Below are 21,185 nucleotides of genomic sequence, written 5' to 3'. Positions count from 1 at the left end.
TTTTGCTGTCTGGACTCGGCAAAGAAAAATGACATGTACTGGAAAATTATTCATCTGACTGTCACATGGTGCGGTTAAGATATACAAAATTCACTTATCTGGCCATTTATTTAACAAGGGAATACAAGCCCACGAGAAGGCCAGTAATCTAACAGAAGAAGAGGACATGTGAACAGAGATATGTGTGACTGTCTACACTCATGTAAAAACCTGCCTAATCACACACACTGTCATGACACAATGAAAGAGCTGTCAAAATTGAATGGCTTACTTCCATTTCTGCTCATGTCCGTGCATACCAGGGGCTCATTACAGAAACGGCGACAAGTGGTAGTGCAAATCTAATCGCCAGCGTGAATGTATGACACACTGTTATATCATTACCGGAACAATGTTTGACTGTTGGGCATAATGCTGCAGAAATCTGAGGCATTTTTTCAACAGAGGTTTTACTCTTTGCCTGGCAGGACGCTGTCACACGCTGTCTGTCTCATGGTTAAACTCCAGCTTCACTTTCAGGTGTGACTCCTCCTGTCCGGGCTCGTGAGTAGATGATGGTAACAATGCGCAGGGAGGATCGTCAGAGCAAGTCTCTGATTTGATGCGACAGTAAGTGTTCGGCTGACAGCTACAGAGCTTCGGCTGCGCTCACAGCAGACCGGACAGTTTACAAGACACACCGCCCTTGGACAGACAGCACATTTCACGCTTGGATATAAGTTCACATGACGAAAGGGTCTGTGGCGCTGAGACAGGCCTACGGTACTGTCTGTGAATTCATCTTAACAGGAAGAAGCGTTATTATCTGACGATCAATTTAAAGGCAACCTAATATGCTTTTTTCCCCCTTTAATTTTATAAGTTCTTGTGCACGTGAAAGGTCTTTAAAGTTAAAAAGCCCAAAGTCTCCCCCTCTCTCACGGGAAACACTGTTCTTGAAGTAACTGAGACACATTGACAGTAGTCCCGCCTTTAATTCTGTGACATCACGCTACATCCCCACGTCACACATTTGCAGTATTTATATTTATACTAGCAGTCAATTTCATTAGTAGCCTATTCATCTACTCCCAGCACTACTTGGATCATAACTACAAACAATACAACCTGCCACAGAGCAGAAATATAAGTGTACTTAATGCTTTTATTTGCCCGATGCTTCCACTAAACAATACAGAAAATTGCAATCAATGATGATAATCAACTCATGATGAATAAAGACAATCTAATGCACTTTGTTGACTATTATTAAGTGGTTATTTTGTGAATTTGACAACAGATTTGAGGGTGATTAAAGCAGAAAACGATGACGTCTCAACAACTGAAAATATTCAGTAATTCACTGTATATGAAGCTCCATGTAGCGGCCTATTTAATTTGTTTTCTTAGCAAAACACAAAAACACTTTCAGACACTAGGGTCCTTCCTTTATTCCAGCTAACAACCATCATGCACTGCACAGACTAGAAGAAACTCGTCTATGGGATGCATGATGGTAATTATTTGACCATAAACAGTCCTTTTTACAATGCATTATATGAGTACGACAATTATCACCAGACATTCCTACATTTCACAACAGTAAAGATACTACTGTCAGATTATGTGAACATTATGTAATTTAAGATGCTGTCATGCTCTCTGTTTAGGTTGAAGGAGGGTGGAGCAACAGCATGCTTGGAGTCATGTGAGGTAACTCCGTGAAGTTATGCAAGGTAACTCCGTGTACTACTATTGATGACTATAAAGGTGTCAATGGTCACGCCCCTACAGGCGCCATAAACACAGACAGGCGAGGTCAATCATAACTGTACATTCCCGCCCACAGCAGGTCAAATCAGGCTAACACCTGCGCCGTTGCAACGTTGTCGGTTTCATTTTCGCATACATTTTTGCTCCTTTTTCAAATATTCAAATATTTCCACCCTCAAACCTGATAGTATTTGGATATCGAGCGCTGCAGAATTACTTGTAACTGCGGATTTAGTGTGTCTGACAAAACAGCGCCAGGGTCACCGCGTTAGAAATGTGCTGATTGTGTCATTATGGTCTATCATCAGACAAACACTGCATGAAAAGCGGCTCAGTGTTATTCTGTGAGCTGTCCTGGATACATGTCGCGCCGGCTAGTTTTTGCACTGCGTGTGTGTGTGTGTGCGTGTGCGTGTGTGTGCATGTCTGTAGGTTTTACAGTCAAGCTCAATAGGCACACGGCCGTGCACACACCCGCACAAAGCAACACAAATCCATACTAGCCACAGGCTCCTCTCCAATCTATTTTCTGCTCAGCTGGTTTTAAATGAAGTTATTATGACTCATTAAAATGCCCACAAGCTTGTGGAAGTCGGCCAATTACGATTTAAATTTAGCCTCCTGCTCTCACAACCTTATCTCCCCCCCTGTACTACCCACCTCTCATCACCGCTGCTGCTTTTTTTTTCTTTTTGGTTTTGTGAGGGGGGTGTTTGTCTTGCATTCAGAAACCCTTAAACGACCCCCTCCAATCCCTCCTCCTCGTCCAGCACTTGTAGAAAGAAACGAGATAAGATCGTGGCACTTCAATGATCTGTGAAAATATCTTAAATAATAATTACATATCAAAGAGAAACATACAAAAGCAAGATAAAAATTCACACAGGACTCATGTCAACACATGTCAACACGTGTTGTCCAGATACACATAACAGCTCCTCCTCCAAATGTGGCCGAAACCACTAATTGCTATACAGACTTGAACAACTGGATCTTGCCAGCACTGCACACATACACTCCCACATACACACTTTTAGAATTTTACATAAGGTTTTTCTTGGTAAACTTTGGTTTCCTTTTTTGAAAAAAAAAATCAACCACACCAGATGCGTTTTGCAAATACATTTCCTTCCAGTTATGCACTGTTTATTTTGCCATGCATTAAAGGCCAGCTGGGTTTGTCACATTTAACACACACACACACACACACACACACACACACACACACACACTGCATTAAGCACCAGGTGTCCGGACGTTGCGTAGAGAAGATCTACCACTTCCCCACACAAAAACTGTTGTTTTTCTGTAGGCATTTTGCATTATACAGAGGTTTCTATTTCTTTCTGGTGAGTGCCTGAAAACCAAAAGACTTATTGTGTCCAGATAAGTGCCACGGGGGACTCACAATCAGCAATGCCCTTCTGTCATCTGGACGCCCTGAGACACTCTGAAGGGCCCTTTACCTAAAAAAAGACACTCCCAGAATACCTTGAGACCAGACCAAGCAATTCCACCTGATCCTGCTTTAGCCCCCTTGAGCAATGATCACTATTCAGCCAGTAAGAGCCCCCCAAAACACACACACACACACACACACACACACACACACACACACACACACGACCTAATTTAACATCACACTCTGGAGCAAACAAATGTCTGCAGCCTGTGCATCTTCTCCCTCCTTTCACGTTAATGGTGAGCAGTGTGTGTGTCTGTGTAGCTTACCGTGTGTAATTGAGAGTGTGTGTGCTTGCTGCACATGTGTTTGAGTGTGTGTGTGTGTTCTACAGTATCATTCGAATTTCCAGGAGAGCAAATTAATTGGCAGCCTTTTGCAATAATTGACTTTTACCACACGCACACGCACGCACACACACAAAACACACACATCTCGCAGACACAGCAAGCAGTCACATCTCTCTCTCTCTCTCTCTCTCTCTCTCAGACACAGACACACACGCATGCTGCTCGCTGACAACAAAGCTGCTGGGAGGAGGGAGGGATGATGAAGCGAATCCAAAATTCAATCGACTGTGTTCTTGTTTTGAGCAGAAGGCACAAAGTGTACTGTACTGTGAGAGGCCATAAAACTCTCACTCTCCACCAAAAAAAGAAAAAAAAAAAAACAGCCTTTGGTAGACACACACACAGACGTTTCAGCAATCACCCTCCATCAAAACACTTTGTCTCGCATACAAAAATAAGACTTGGCATCAGAGCGGAATACCAAATCAGGCCCATTAAGGGAGCACAGGGGCACTCGCTACTTAGCAACCAAAAGGATTTAAAGCTGCAATATCCCTGTAATAAAAGGAATAAGATCAAGTCCTCCTGTTTTTTTCTTCTTGTCTGAAAATAGAGAGGGCTCAAAAGTCAACTTTGAGCTTCAGTCTCTAACTTTTTGATTGACAGGCTGAGAGTAGCCAATACCACAGGAAAAGGACTGCAGTAATTTGATTACACACTAATCTGCTGGGGGCTGCTTGTTTGACAAAAGCTGATTACTTGTGGTATTATTTCATTAGCTGTATTTATCGTAGAGGGGGGACTCTTCTTTTTCACATCTTATGTATGTAAGAGTTTAGCTTTGCAGATGCTAAATAGTGTTGATTATTGTTGAGATTCTGTTGAGTATATCTGTTCGTGGCTCTTTGGATTTTGAAGCAGGTAGATTTGCTCCTGACAGCTACATAGCAACCACTTCACCTGCTGATTTTCTTTCGATTGCATTCGACAATGCACTTTATTTCAATAATTCGTACTTAACTTGCATTTCTCCTTCTTTCTATATCATGTTCTTGTTTTCCGCTTTAATATATTCCCCAGTAAAATGGTATGTAATTGCATAACTAACTTGTTGGACTAATAAGTAAGATAAGTTAATATACCGTAAAAGCGAGAGCTCGCCACGGTGCTGTCGACAACCCTGGACCTTAATAAAAATTCACCACAGCCAAATTGATTTACATACTTATTTAAGTGTGAGGTGCTCGTGTTCTAGCTACAGTCACATTGTAGCATCAGTATACGAATGTCGATAATAAATGGACTGGAGACTAGATAAACAGGATTTTGGTCAAAAAGACTGACAGCCTCTTCGAGTCTCAGATCAGAGATTTTTTTTTTTTACAAATCAGCAGATCACAAAACAGGAAGAGGCCCTGTTCTTCCTGTGCAAACGTTGTCTGGTGCTATCAGATGGTGGACAGACAAAAAGCACAAATAGAAAAATTATTTTTAAGATATGTATCCTTGTTAGAGAAGGAAAGTCTGACAGGTAGCAGGTTTCACAGGAAATGTGTTTATGTTTTTGGGGCACATTACACAAATGAAAAGGTAAGCTAACAAATGGATTTGTTTACAGCAGAACTAAGGATACAGTAATATGAGACTAAAAATGTAGAGGGAAAACCCTTAGAGGCTGAAACAACTAAAAATATGTTGGATGGAACAAACAGCACACACAGAATTTTGCTATAATTACCTGTAGTGCAGCTGGAAATAAAACTAACAGCCCTGAGGTTGGTGCTGGAGAAAGGGGTTCATCCTCTGGGGAGCATGAATGTGCAAATATTATAGCAATCAGCCCATTAGATTATTTTTGTTCTTGCCAAAGTCCTGATATCACAACCCAGCAGCGTGGCAATTAATCACATACTGACTAAATTTAATCAACAGGATTTGAGTACATGTTCATGATAGTATTTTTATTAACATATAATCGAAACCAGAATCTTTCGCTAACATTAACAAGACTGAACTGAAACTCAAGTGTTTTCTGTTGCCTAAATCTAACCACAAGGTGGATGTGAACCCTGGATTCTGGTGTGACAGCCCTGCACTTTCTACCCCAACCTCCTCCCTGCAACGCCAGCAACGTTCAGAAATGTTGTGTCATCAGTCAAAGAAACGTGGTGCAGGCACACACTCACAAAGAGGAACGGGTACCGCAACCCGGTATTAAACGGGCCCCAGAGCCACATTATGAAATACCATCGTACTGATGAGCTCCGGCATTTAAGTTTTTTTTAATCAGTACTTTGTAACGTTTTGATGTAATCAGGAGTATCATTTTATCGACATCTGAGTTGTTTTTGCACTGTGACATTATTGTGTTTATAGTGATTTTGCAGTTCTATTCCTGTTCTGAATTAGTACCAATAAATAACCAAACCGAAAAGGACTATCACTAAGAGAAGTAGTATCGATAAAATCCTAGGGATGCCCATCCCTATGTACGAATCCTGTAGATTAGATTTCGTGACAGTTTGACGAACTGCTGTGATACTAAGTTTTTTGGGGGCTAGTTTCTGTTGCAACAGCTTACGTAACTCACTGCAATCTCTTGCAGAAGGTTTCTTGTATCAGTCGTTCTGAATATATGAAATATGCTCCTGCAGTCCACTATCCACAAGACAAATACCAGTCCACACTGGCATCCTTAGCACCACGCCTAGCTACAAAATGCTTCACATACTTTCGTACCTATAAAAATTCCATGTAATACCAAAGTTTGAGTTGAGCTGATCTGCAATGACAGGCTACGATACATCCATAAATATCATTAGACAGTGAGACATCCTTCTCTTGTAAGTGACACATCTCAGCAGTTACAGTTAATATCCACATAGCCTCTTCCAGGAAGACAGCTATAGGTGTCACGCCGAGCAAAATGACATTTGAGGCAACGGGCCATCTTCTCTGAGTGCGACTTCCACACACAGAGCTGTCAGCCTGGTCAGCCAGAGACTCCATCACCCAGAGGATGATCACTCACATACTGTTCTGGCCCGGCTATTTTTATGTTTTATTTCTTTTTAAAAACACTGCTTTTCCAAGAAGCCTGCGGCGCAGGTACACTGAGTTCTGGCTAAGGCGAGCAGCTGCTCAGAGCAACACGTTTCCAATGAAGTCACATTTGCTGAGGACAGAGGTCTAACAAGTCCCTCCCCTCTCTCTCTCTACCTCCCCCCCCCCCGTGTCTGGTAGGGAAATAAAAATATCAGTCTGACAGCGACGGCTGATGCTACAGTATCATAAGTCGACCCCTGTGTTGTGTCACCTCTCACTTGTCTGTCCCCGACGTGCCCTCCCTCTCATGTAATACAACCCAGTTGAGATTTGTCCAGCTGCATAATCCCACTGGTGTTTGGAAACGTAAATCAACAGTGCAGGGGAAGTATTACAAGAAGTGCAGGGGAAGAGGGGGGGAGCTTTAAGTTGCAGAAGGAGTAATGTTATGCTACTAAAGCATGAGCTACTGCTGTTTATCCGCTCTGTTAATGCACCCAGGGAAACAGCAGTGATATACAGTGTGTGCGTGTGTGTGTATGTGTGTGTGCAGGCAGGACAGAACATCAGCTGTGGTAAAAAATGTACACGCAAACCGCTTAACACTTTGGACCGTACTTTTATTTTTTTTCTGAACTACTTCTTTTCCTACTACTTGCTTTTAATAGCACTCCCCCCCTGCCACTCCTCCCTCCCTTGAGTCTCCTGTCTCTCTTCTCAGTCATGCATACACACACACACACACACACACACACACACACACACACACACACACACACACACACACACACACACACACACACACAGTCAGACACACACACACACACACACACACATTTAGGAATTTGTGGCCTGGAAGGCAGTCAAGTTTCATTAATTTCTGGGTTTGGGTACAGTACAGTGTGTTCCTGGACTCACATCTGCGAGCGATCATAAATGCTGGAATGCTGGCAGAACATCCAGACCTGCCGGCACAAATATGTCGTCATCACTGTGAGGGAAGAACCGGCACGACGCCAAAACAGCCAACCAGCCGACAGCCAAACAGCCAAACAAAACGCCACGGAGATAGAAACGCAGACAAAGAGCAATGGGAAAGCAGCCCTCCCACCTCGCACTGTTCATATCCAAATTCTTTGCATTTTTTCCTCATCTAAACGCTCTGGACATTGACGTAGGCATTTCACTCCTACACTGATTGGGATCAGATTGGAACAAAGCTTTTAAATTTAGGGAGCCAAGATGAACATCTGGTCGGGGACAGCAGGAAACTAGACTTTTGGCTAACTCTGGCACATTCACAATAATGTAATTTAATGAGGACTGCTGCTCAGGTCAAACCAGCGACAAAACAGAAACAACTGCACAAGCACTTGTTTTTGCCGGCATATTTTTCTCTATATGAGGACACCGCAGGTAAATAGGGTGAAAAAAAAAGTTTAAGAAATAGCTATCACCAAGAAACTTCCCCATTTGATGACTGACAGTAAGACGATCCTTTTTTTGTGTTACATAAGTTCTGGGTAACATGTCAGAATAGAAATCTGAACTAAAGTTACTGCCATGGCCCCAGGATATAATGTTAGCAGTTAACGTTTTTGCAAACCACAGATACGTCCAAGGTTGACAAATGTTTTAGCATCTTATGCCACTGGATATTTTTTAGGACACCTTGGGATATTTTCAGCTGTTTTTTGTTGGTGTCAAAACCGGGTGTTTTTTTAAGGACACCTGGGGACATTTCCAGATGTTTTTGTGGGAACAGTTTGTGGCGACCAAAACAGGTACAGTATTTGAAGCCAAAACATGGCCTCCTAACCCTAACCAAGTGTTTTTTGTGCCTAAACCTAAGCAGAGCATAAGCACAGTATTGTGACAAGAGAGAAGCCGAAAATTCAACCTAAACTGTGAAGTAAACTAATGTAAAGTTGTAACATAAAGGAAGTTTTAACTTAACTTAACTTCGGGTTTTGCAGAAATGTACTTAGCGAACATTTATTCAGGTGACAGGTTGAACGTTAACATCTAAATGTGTATTTTGGACATTTTTCTTCCATTCAAATTGAACAGTGGAATAAAAAAAACAAGGTTTTTGCATGTAGGCCAACTGTCTCCCCTTCCAAACCATTTGGTTATCTGTTAATTTTTAAATGTCCCTTTCTCTCATAAGCAAGAGTGCAACAGGACTTTTAATGTGGAAGAAGTAAAGTATTGGTTATTGCAGTATCTTTTTTTGGTACGACCACCGAAGCGATGCTGTTCTATTTCACATATCGTGGCTTTACAACCATAAAAGATCCACAAACTGGGAACATGATCCTATGCTCCGAACCGAGGTGTCGTAAAAGTTAAATTTCCCTTCAGGCTGGTCAGAAAAATATCTTCTTAACTCACAAACCTCACTGTACTGGATGACTAATGTGTAAACCAAACACAGGCATACCAAACTGATGAAGCCTGTGTGACACACCATCACACAGCGCTAGCATATGACCCCAGATGCCGAGAGATTATCGAGTAAAGGCATGCTTCCATCAATAATGTCGAGATCGTGAGAGGATAAGTGTGTGTGTGGGTAATCTGGTCGAGTACGACGGCTGAAGATCAGGAAAGTTCAACACGTTTAGTTGTTGTTTTATTGTATATTGTCAAAATTCTCCAGTGAAAATTATTCTGTTGTGTTTATATTATTTTTCATTTAAAAAACTGAGGTTGACATCTGTGCCAGTATGATTTAGATACCAAATGGGTATTTTTTTTTTTAATAGCTGCATGGAAAAACATGTTTTAACCTTTTCACAGTGAACAAAATTGTCAAACTTCTCAGTGAATCAGTGTTAAAGAGAGAAGTGACAAAGTCTAAAGTGTGGTTTCTGACACAGAGCAGGAGGAGTCTAAAGCATACATGCTTAAAAATATAAAGCAACAATGCCAAATTTCAGTACTTGACACTTGTTGAATGAAGGCAGTTAGATGGTTCAATCAACCATGCTTCATATTCTTTTTTCATTCCCTCTCTACCGGGCGACACATTATGGTGACGATCCCTCATACATCATCACCTTGTGCCCTTGAGCAAGATACTTCTGCCTGTGACTGCCGGTTGGATAAAGATGGATCTCTTTTAATGTGCTTCAGGTCTCATTCAAACACACACTCACACACACTCACAGTCGGCTAATCCAGGAACTCTTTACTATGTATACATACTGTAAACGGAGGATTAAGACTCTTAAGCTATAAAGGAAGTGAGATGAAAAGTTGGTGCGTACGGAGATGGCGACGCGGCCGCTCAGGGAGGGTCTCGTTGGTAATCTTATTATGCCGCAACGGCTCGCATGGAAAACAAACTGTGAATCATATCAGTCCGGTCTGGTCTTGTTTGATGAGATTCAACACTGGCACACACATTCGTATACACACACACACACACACACACACACACACACTTAGGTTAGATTTAAAGGGCAGATTAATTTTGATACTGTTTGAGTGTTGCGTGGTTTTGGTACATTTTTGTGAAAAATTTATTCATACGTACAATTTATTTGAATGTTTTGATGTTGAGTGTTTTGATTGGTACTATTAGTAGTGATTCAACCTTGACTTAAGTATATTTTGTTTTGATAAACATATTTTTCGACATCTTATCATATCTGTTTTTCATAAAAGAAGTCAAACTTCTCACATGTTAAATGTTGTCTAAACACAGGCAGCTTTACAAGAAGTCTGACTTTATAATATGCAGTCTAGAAATGGACAAATTATGGTTATTGATTAACCATCTGATCAAAGAGTAACCTAGATTATGAATCTAACCAGTCAACCAACACAAACTTCAGATACCAGACTAGTTTTTGATACTTTCTGCTTAGGCTGCACTGCAGTCAGCACATTGTGGCTCAGGTTCAAGCTCAGGATATGATTTAATTCAGAGCTACTATTATTATTCTGGGGTTTTATTGTGGTTTAACTGCTGTTTTAGGCCTGGAATCAAGTAGAATTTTTATGTGAAACATAACCTATTTGGATTCATCAGGCTAATCTTTTTGCAACAAACTGGTCAAAGTTTACAAAATATTGGCATTGTAGTCCATCGTCAATGTTAAAGTGCTGCAATCATGTAAAGCAAACAACATCTAGGACCTCAAAATGCACCCGAAAGGGGCTGAGTCACAGCTCTCCACCCTGCTTGAACCCCCATCTGCAGGCTTTGGCTCAGCAAACGCTGTCAAACAGTAAACGTCAGGCGGAGATTAAAAAAAAAAAAGAAAAAAAGAAAAAAGAAAACAACGTGGAGAGAGGACAGACAGAACGAGACGAGAGGGAAAAAAATAAATAGCTGGCACAAGGTAGACTGTACATACTGTACCCTCAGTGGTGGCAGGCAGCCCAGACTGGCGAGCCGCCAAGTCCTCCGTACAACAAGCACAGAACGACAGACAGACAGACAGACGGATAGACGGACAGACAGACAGAGAGTGAGAGACAGAGTGGAAAGCAGAGGGGAGGGAGGAGGCAGCGGCAGTGGCTGCGTCTGAAACGTTCCACATCCACGACACGCTGCGCATACCAAAAAGCCTCTCCACTCTCTCGCTTCATCTCCCCAATATTCTGTCTTTTCTGAAGCGAGCTGAAGGATGATGGCGGCGGCAGTGGAGGAGGAGGAAGAGGAGGAGGAGGAGGAGGAAGAGGAGGAGGAGGGGGCTGAGGTTGAGGGTTTTGGGACTCGGTGAAGTGTCATCATTACAGAGAGGCATGATAAAAATCGAGACGCGGCGTCAGACCGAGAAAAAAAAAAACCTTGAAAGTCAAACGGTGGAGGTGGAGGTGCAGGAGGGAGAAAAAAAAAAGACAACAAAAAACTATCAAAGAAGCTCTGCCTCAGTGCTGTCTCTTCCCTAACCGTTGCTCGTCTCGACAGAAGCGCTTGTCTTGCCTTTTACGCCAGACCAAAGCGGCTATGAATCAACACTGATGTGTGTAACAGTACAGGTTGATGTCGTGCGTCAACACAACCCCGCTCGGAAAGAGGAAAAAAAAAGAGAGCGAAAGAAAAAAAAAAAAAGTTTGTGCACTTGCTGCCACTGTTGCTAAAAATACACTGCCCACATCTTCCGCTCGGTTGCCTCTCTCAAGGTGGAGTATGTGGTTCTTCCTCGAGTTTTTCAATGTTCTGTTTTTCCATTTGATCTCCTATCAGCAGAGTTTTCACCTCAAGTCAATGGGTACAAATTGTGAGTTATTATTAAACCTGTTGATATCACACAAGAATTTTCGAAAGATTTACCTTCTTCTGAAAATCTACTCAGATGGCACCAAACACCTTCTGGAAGAACTGTATGTTCTGACTTTCATCCAAATCATGTTCGCACATTTTTTTTCAAACTACTTTACCAAACATACCTCCCTGTTCTTAAGAAACTCACGTACACATTGCCCTTCTCATTCCTCATGCCTTACCTCAAATTAAACCTGATCCTCTCTCAAAATCAAACATGATTTCATTTGAGTGCTGTCAGCTCTCTGCAGTCAGTTACTCATGATATTAGAGGAGTTGTTGGCAAACACTGTCAAGAAACTTGAGAAATGATTGACAAAATATGATACATTCATTTATTTTCTTTGTCCTTTTTTGTTTGCAACAGGCAGCACTTAACATTTCATCTCAAGGCTTTTAGTCAATGACATTACTTGTCACTTTAATTTAATGGGTGCAGTGAGTATAAACTTTTATGCTTTTAATCAAGTTCACTTATCTACTTGCACTGATACAAATGGGGTGATCAAAATATTAGACTTCTGCTAACTCTCTATATAAACATAAAAAAAATACAAAATAAAAATATATCAGAACACAAGGCCGATATTCACATAGAGCTCATCTCCTTGGCTTTTGCTGTTGTTGTTAAACGCTCCTTCTATTATACGTCTAATACTGCAACTGATCATTACTGCTATATTATTTTTGCAGCTTTCACTCATTATCATTACAACTGCTACTGGTACTGTTTTCTTGTACCACTGCCATCTGAAACTCACAGTACCTACAACATGAGTACCTACATTTATTAAAAAGGGGTGGTAGTGAATAAGAAGTACTGGCTTTAAATGGTTATTGTTACTATTATACCTACTGCAACTAATTGCCATAACTCGCAAAACACAAGTATAAATGAAAGTTTAGCAAAAAGAGGAAGACTGGTTGTTCTATGTGATAAAATGTAGGGGAAAAAAAAGGTGTTAGGCGCTCTTGCAAAACGAAAAGCCAGATGCAATCCAGGAACTCCAAACAAGAAAATATCAAAACGAGGAAGGAATTATTACAATTAAAGTTTGTCTGGTTTAACTTAGGCCCTGTCCATATGTGCACAGATATTTTGCTAAATGAACATTTTCCTCTGTGTTTTGGCCTATCATTTATGTGCAAACAGCGTTTTAGGTCACTAAAACAATGATGTCATCAACTCAATTTCCACATGTACACTATGACCATGAACCTCACTCAACAACAACAACAACAACAGCAGACTACGGGTTTGTATCCGTTTGGTTAGTACAAATGTATTTTTTTTCCTACAGTATTGGATCGTTTTATTTAAACAGAATAAGCTCTCGTTGAATGCTGAGAATGTTCTCTGGTGGTTGACTTCTTGTTTACACAGACTTTATTGCCACATATTGGTTCGGTTGAATTGTTTTTGCGCTCTCTTGCGTAGGAAGATATTTTGTAAAACTAAGGCCATGTGGACAGAAGTTTTTTTTTTTTTTTTAAACATTTTGAAAAATATCCATATTTGTGTGGACAAGGCCTGAGACCCATGTCAGCAGGCAGGAGCACGGCTCTACAGCATATCTCCACTCAAGCATGCAGAGAGCTGCACACACACACACACACACACACACACACACACACACACACACACACTTCGGGAAAAGGGCAACATGTATTCGAACACAACATTACCTCGACTCACCCTCAGCTTCCACTCAGACAAGAAAACTTTGCCTTCATGCTTACTTTTGCCATTGAATTGCACAATATGATGTTACACAGAACAGATTCTTTCAGGCCCGGACGTCACGTCTGACACAACCTCCAAAACATTCAGCATCCAATATGCTTCGGTGACGGAGCTCACATCTTTTCTGCTTTGACAAGTGACTGAGCATGTATGTGCAGCGGGGATTGAGAGAACGGGATGTAATTTTAAAATAAGCAGTGAATATTTCCTCCGAGCAACTTTTGTTTTTGACACGCTGAGTTGTGTGCGGAGCCAATTCACTGGCTCAGCGTGTGTTTGTCATTCATCTTTGTCACAACATTAGCCGGAGTGTCAGCATGCATCTCAGTCATTGTTTAAGTTTTGGTGAGATATGAACAAAGAAGATGATACTGACAATTATCATTTTCTGCTTACTGACAGTAGTTGGCTGTGGGGAGTGTGTGTGTGTGTGTGTGTTGGTGTTGTATCCCCACCATCGTCAACAACAACAATGCCAAGCAGACAATTCAGACCACTTACTGTGTCCCATTGGAAAACATGCAGGACCACCAAACAGATCGGCTCAATTTCTGAGCCAACACATGGATTTGGGGGTTTGTGTGTGTGTGTGTGTGTGTGTGTGTGGAAGGGGTTCCCTCAGAGGTCCCATGGCTTTTACAGTGTCTCAATAAACCATCTGCACTTAGAGCCTTAGGAGTGAGGAGCTCTTTGCTTGCCTATAAAAGACGGTCCACGCCATTAAAGCAGTGCGGCGCTAAGTAGGCTCAGAGCACAGGGACCGCTGGGGTGTGTGTGTGTGTGTGTGTGTGTTTGGGGGTGGGTGTAACAGTGTCAGACCGGGCCAATCAATGTGTCCTGTGTTCTGACTTCTACTGCCTTTCAGACCTCTAATGTCACAGAGGTGTAGGATGACAGGATGATGATGTGCAGGCACCTCTTTGGTTGAGTTTCCCAGAGCTGCTCAGCTTTAGAGTTGTTCAATCCACAAATCACTGAAACTGGGTTATGCTCCACATTCACATAATCAAAACTAGTATATTTATAGTCAGATAAAGCATATGGAAGTCATCCCTTTATTCGGCTCTCAGGCTGCAGAAACTTTAAAGTCGACATCTACTGTCAATAAATCATGCAAAAATCTGTTTTCAGTACCTATGCATTATGTAATGTATTCATAGTGAATTAATCACTGTGAATCTGTGAATGGTTGTAAAACAAATTTGTGACATGCGAGAGTAAAAGCTTCCTTTGCGTCGGTGTGTAAGAGTATAAATCTGCAGGAAAAGAGATTCACCATGCCAGTGTTTTTGCATGTTAAAGCAACATTATGTAACGTTTTTTAAAACCTTAACATAACAGTTTCAAAATCATGTTGATGGCGATGGTAGATACAGTGTGCTGTAATAGGGAAAATGGTTACATACATATTTACTTCAAGGTACACGTTTTCAACACATAACACTGTTGTGACGCAACAAGTTTTGTTTGCGGTTAGCACCTACGTTACATCTGACAAATGTGTTACAGACCTGGGATCTGTATGTGCAACAGTGGTGTAGCACTCAAAAATTGTGGGGGGCGCCAAATTGCACAAAAAGACGATTTTTACGTAATGTTGCTTTAAGTACAATTCTTTTAAGTCACATATACTTAACATTACCTCCTTTACTATCAAAATCATCGTTCAGAGATGTAAAACGTGCTTAAGTTCAGGTCTGGAGGGAGATAAAATATAAATAATAATGTTGATGAGACTCCTGCTGGCTAGTAGAAATGTCTGGGAAATTCCGATTCCACCTAAGTACTTAAGAAATCCTGACTTAGATGTTTATCTGAGAGCACATCGAGACTAGTTTAACTTTTGGCAAACTTTCAGTTCCATTGAAAGGCAATGTGGTTTGAAATGAACAACAAAGTCATACAGTCATAAACCACAGTAAAATTAATGTGAGCCAATAAAAAAAAACATCTGCAACATGATTTGGAAAGTGTTGTAAGAAATATTACGGTTTGTAATCAAAACATGCAAAAAGATTGGTATGGGCCTTGCTTACAGGTGTTGCTTACAGACCTTTTATTTTATTGCAGATTTTAGAGTTTCAAATGACTAAAATTCACTAAATACCTCTCCTTCTTGACAGTAGTGAAACTTTTTAGTATAATGTTAAAATGTAAATGCATAGAATAGCAGTAATGGAGGCCTTTTTGTTTAGAAAGTCCCATCAGTCATTCCCGAAAGCTCAACAGCGAAGAGAATATAAGGTTGTGTTTTTTTGGGTTGGTTTGATTTCTGTACCTGAATGAGACAGCAAATGCATCCGTAGACGGAGGCTGTCCAGGAAGCTCTTCCCACACAGCTCACAGCCGTAGGTCTTCATTCCACTATGCATCTTCCTGTTGACGGAGAACAAAACAAACACTGTCAGGACTCTGTTAAACAGCGCCGTTTTGACCGGGCGAAGCTTAATGTGCATGCACGTCACTCAAACAGACGCTGGCGTTTCTAACAAAGTGGCTTTTTAACTAAAGGACCCTCCAGCATTACAAACTTTTGCAATTTGAGAGAAAGTGTGACACTCCATCCATCATAACATCAGCACATAACAATAACCATCAGTGTAACAAGCCGTCCAACAACCACATATATTCTTCTGTAGGGAGCACCAGACCATGACTTGGTGCTGTAAATCACAAGGTGCTATTCAAGCAGAGGCATTATCAACTCCCCACATCTCAAGAGCTGCAGATGGATAAGGAGCTATAAAGGGAAATAGAATGATTTATTCAGGCAAACACATAAGACAGCTACTTAGTGTTATGAACCATTTATGGGCCAGTTTTTGACTACTGCTGTCTAAACTATAAGAGGATGTGTAGCTCGAAGCAAAAACTGATGTGCTACGAATTGTCTTTTCCCAAATAGACAGTCATTAGGCTGTAACATAGTTTAAGTGCACAAGGTCAGACAAGACTAAGGTTCAATATTTGATTATGTGGTAAAAGCCTTGAAGGTTAGGTAACTAAATAACATCTGACAACAGAAAGTCTGGCCTCATGTTACGAAATCCTCAAAGACCCCACGGCTCAGTACAAAGCATATTATTCTTGAGAGATATCTGAAAGTGCTCTCAAGCAATTAAGGTGACACGAATTGCCAAACAACTGCCACAGTGCCTTAAACCTCCCGAGAACTTCAAATACCTCGCCTTGAGTGAGGCACACAAAGGCACACACACCCACGATTGTAATGATTGTTTGTCAAGCGGGTGTTCTTTCAGGTTTGGCACATTTAATCTTCCAAAACTGTTGCTCTCTCACACCGTGAGGCTCCAAAAACAAGTGTCACCTTTCCTGATAATAATGCTTCCACAGGTAAAAGCGAGATGGTGACACTGATAACTCTTTAACCGATTAGGCTGTGGTTTGATTTGCATGTTTTTTAAATTTGAATAATACTGAACACCTTAATGCAAATCTCAAAAAATATGATCCCCGGATTTGTGCAGGAAGGGCCAAAAAAAAAAATCTATGCTCAGGTGAGTTTGTGCTTCTGGCAGACAACACAAGGCATTCTTGGGGAAACAATGCCCTTGATAAGAGATCTGCTCAACTTGGGCGAGATGACAGCCATCCATCTTCGCATCTCTCAACAAAGCCGCAGAGGAGGAGGTGGTGCCACTCTCCCAAAACATGACTGATTGATGTCAGATGTCGAATGCAAATTGATTTACAGCTCTCTTTTGTGCCTCGAGAGGGGTTGGGAGAGACAGAGCGGCGATGAGACCGAGACAGACAGAAAGAGATTAACGTGTCTTATGGCAACGGCTGCAGAAATTATTAAGCAATGAAGTCTGGTATGACTTCAGTTACAATTAATTGCTGCAAAACATCCTGCAACCTGACAGGGAGGGTGGTAAATACTGACATGTAAGAAAAAAAAAAAAGAAAAGGCAGATTGGTGGAGGAAGTCATGATTGTTGTAGTGGTTAGAATTTGTGGAGAGAACCTGGAAACTAAAGGCAGAATGACAGCCCTTTGGCAAGCGGTGAGTAATTAAAAGGCCCTATAAATGCCAAATGGCCCCAAAAGGGGAAGAGGGACACTTGAAAAGCCAAAAAGGGAGAGAAAGTGACACACAGATGAATGAAACAACTGAGAGAGGAAACAAAACTCTCACACAGTTAAGATATAAATCTGTAACAGTACATTCGGTCCAAGAATTATATCATGATGTAACATATTTAAATGAAAAATGTCTACTTCCTGCTTTTCCCAGAATGCTCCTCCATAACCAGCAAATACATCTGAGTGCTGGATCAAAAGCTAAGTACTTTTACTAGAATTGTGACTTTGACTTTGACACTGGTGGTTATACAAACTGCCATCTCTGCTACTTCTGTGTTAAAATACTTCCTCCATGATCAAATCATTATGCCTTTATTTTTTTACTTCTGAGGAACCAAAGTCTAACTTTTATCCCTGATGTTTTAGTCAGATAAAAAAAAAAATCGTAAAGCAATTTAATCTTTGACGAGTTGTCCACATGACTGACACAAATTCACCGGCCAGCAACCAAACGGACAAAGGAATTGAACCGTGCTTTTTCCTTTAAGGATCATAGGTGATGTACTCACACACTTTCACTCTGATAAGGGGAAAACTCACGCAAGCGGTAAACCACAACACAACACACACAGAGCACAAAGCCTTTCAAAGGCCTTTTGTGTCCCTCCTCAATCTCACCATTGTGCCCCCCAGACAGAGCACTGATAAGGTATGGATGGACTTATTAAGGCCACTAGAAGTGGAAGCAATGCCATGTATTTTCACCGTAAATGTAGTGTTGATGAGCAAAGTGCGGTGTGTATGTCCCTGGCTGAGAGTAAATAGCTGGCACTACTCACTGAAACAGCACATTACTTGATGTTCAACAGAATGGCAACAGCACATGTTCAAGTAATTCAGTCTGTTAAAGGGAAGGTTCGGGACTTTTAGAAGGCTGTCCTATTGCAACACTAATGACGCCCTTCACTTGGCATGTAACAGTGAATACACAAAATGTTTTTTTAAATGAAGGTAATGAAAGAAATCTAGCAAAAATGAAAAAAATGACATAATATGAGCTACAGTGGCTAATGTAAAAATTGTAGGGGCAAAACCCAGGCAGCCACAATGTCTTGGCCCAGCACTGGCTTATATCCGGCATGATTCATGCCAGATTTGTGATAAATAATGCACCAAAACGAAGCCAAGTACAATATTCAAATGTCCAGCATGGTGACAATGGCTGAAAGCTAGCCTGTGCAGCTAACAGAGCTGATTATCAGCCCAAATCCTGCAACTGTACCAAATTACATTTGACCTAGAAAGGCCAGAAAACAGCTGATTTTGCTAACATTTCTGTAAGCAATGTCATCCCGAGTCTCTTTTTCGGCCATCTCAGGTGTCTCCCACACTTCAGAAATAAAAGACATGATTAGAAATGTATTTTTGAAACAATGTAGTTGTTGGGTAGTGGAGACGTTAAAAGAGAGGAGACAAACCACTTTGCCGTTGCAGACATGATATGTATGCAAGACATATAACCCTCCCTTTCTTCCAAAAAGCCAATCGTCTGCTTTACAACAGCTGAGGCCACTCAAGTGTCGACTTCATGACAGTTATGACCGATTTGGTGCAGCTTCAGGCAGACGTGACATCACGCCACGCCGCGCCGCGCCACGCCACGCCACGCCACGCCACGCCACGCCACGCCACGCCACGCCACGCAACGCCACGCCACGCCACGCCACGCCGCGTTTTTTTCAAGTGAAAAATTTAAACCTCATTTTGAGTCCCAGTGACCAATGAAAGTAAAGTCATGGCTCTCTCCCCATTCATTTAGATGGTGGCGTCATCTTCTTAGCAAAAAAAAACTACCCAGGGGCGTTGCCAAAATGGCTGCCGAATAGTAGGACTTGCCCAAAATGACTTTGACTGAAGTCACCCTACAGATACGAGTGTCATAGAATGTGATTCAAGAGTAAGCGACCCCACAATCTATGAAACACTTAAGAAATATGGTAGAATATGTGACATTAGACAACATCCAACATTTGAGGTATATTTTCTACACTTGCAGATGCTTTATATGCATCATCAGATCTAATAATATACGGTTATTCAGTATCAACAGTGTTTAATGATATGTAAACGGATACTAAAATATTTTGTCTCAGCTCAGTGATTTAGCTCGGATAGACCTCCTCACACACACACACACACACACACACACACACACACACACACACACACACACACACACACACACACACACACACACACACACACACACACACACACACACACACACACCCAAATCCCACCGTAACTGTCTGCTTTCATGTTGTGCTTCTGAAATAGATGATGAGGTGTGTGTCGGTGTGTGTGTGTGTGTGGGTGTGTGTGTGTGTGTGTGGTGGGTGGGAGCTCAGGGAGGGAGGGAGTGAGGGAGGGAGGGTGATTTGAAACAGACTGACTGTAGCCATTAAGGAAGTTCACATAAAACTCTCTCAGGCCATTTACTCAGTTAATAATCGACTTTGTCCAACAGTCACTTTTGACAACGGCAATAAATTTTAAATTTATGTCAACAAAACATATGCTGATCACCTCGTGCGGTGTGCTTCCTCGTAAAAAACCTGCCCAACCAAGGGCTGTCTGAATGCGAGCGTGTGTGTTTGAAATGTGAGCCGATTACAGGCCTGGGTTATTGAGCCGTAACAGCTTGCCTCGTGTAATTCAGAACTTTTTTTTTTTCTCATTTTGCCTCTGGACTTGGCTGGCCATATATCATAACTACCACTGCGTTTGGTGAAATAAAGACCCGAGCTTCCCACCTGCCCCTCCAGTTGTAATATGAAACTGTTAAGAATAAGGTGATCTACTGATACACTGCAACAAATAGAATAAATCACAGACCTCTGTGGTGCTTTGATGGCTTTGAGTCCTCCAGATTTCGTATGATTGGGCTTTGACAGAGGCAGTGGAACTACTGCCAAACCTCATTAAATCAAGTGACTTGACTTGAAAACTCACGCTGATCCCCTCATCAGCTCACATCACCATTTCACATCCGAAAAAAAGGAAAGCCAAGCCGAGCCACGCTTGATAACTTGCACTTATTTCTCATTGCTTGCCTAAAAATCTATTTCTCCCACAGCAGCCTTGAGCATCATTCTCCATCCTCATCTATCCTTTCATCTTTTATTTTTCCATTTTTCACCCCCTCCATCCTCCGTTTGTGAGGGGAGCTATAAAACAACCTGAAATGATGTTCGTAAATAAAAGCTTTGGGGGGAGGTTTGAGATGGAGAGAAGAAAACACTAAAAGATAAAGGGAGGCGATTGATAAGAGGTGGTAAATTGAAGAAAGGCTGCGTGGTGTGTGTGTGAGTGTTTGTTCATTAGTTCTGCTGGTCAGGAGAAAAAGAACTGATAATTGGGGAAAGGGGGGCCGCCGAACATAGCTTGGCCGAAGGATCTGAGACATTTGGTGAGGATAAAAAGAGCTGTAAAAGAAATTTACTTGTAACCCTGTTTATATCTCACATTGGCTATTAGCTTAGCATAAATGGAAGTAAAAAAATT

General features: G+C 41.5%; 1 protein-coding gene across 1 annotated transcript in view; it reads right to left on the bottom strand.

The window, feature by feature from the left end:
* Positions 1-21,185, bottom strand: part of zbtb16a (zinc finger and BTB domain containing 16a) — a 165,289-nt gene that overhangs the window by 88,872 nt on the left and 55,232 nt on the right. The window contains exon 3 of the mRNA XM_073479166.1: positions 15,853-15,950. Coding sequence (XP_073335267.1) covers positions 15,853-15,950 — 98 coding nt within the window. The remainder of the gene's footprint in view (positions 1-15,852; positions 15,951-21,185) is intronic.

The sequence above is a fragment of the Pagrus major genome, chromosome 13 (genome assembly GCF_040436345.1).
Source record: "Pagrus major chromosome 13, Pma_NU_1.0".
Taxonomy (NCBI): Eukaryota; Metazoa; Chordata; class Actinopteri; order Spariformes; family Sparidae; genus Pagrus; species Pagrus major.
Note: the sequence above shows the minus strand (reverse complement) of the source record. Positions and strands in the feature narration are given on the sequence as shown.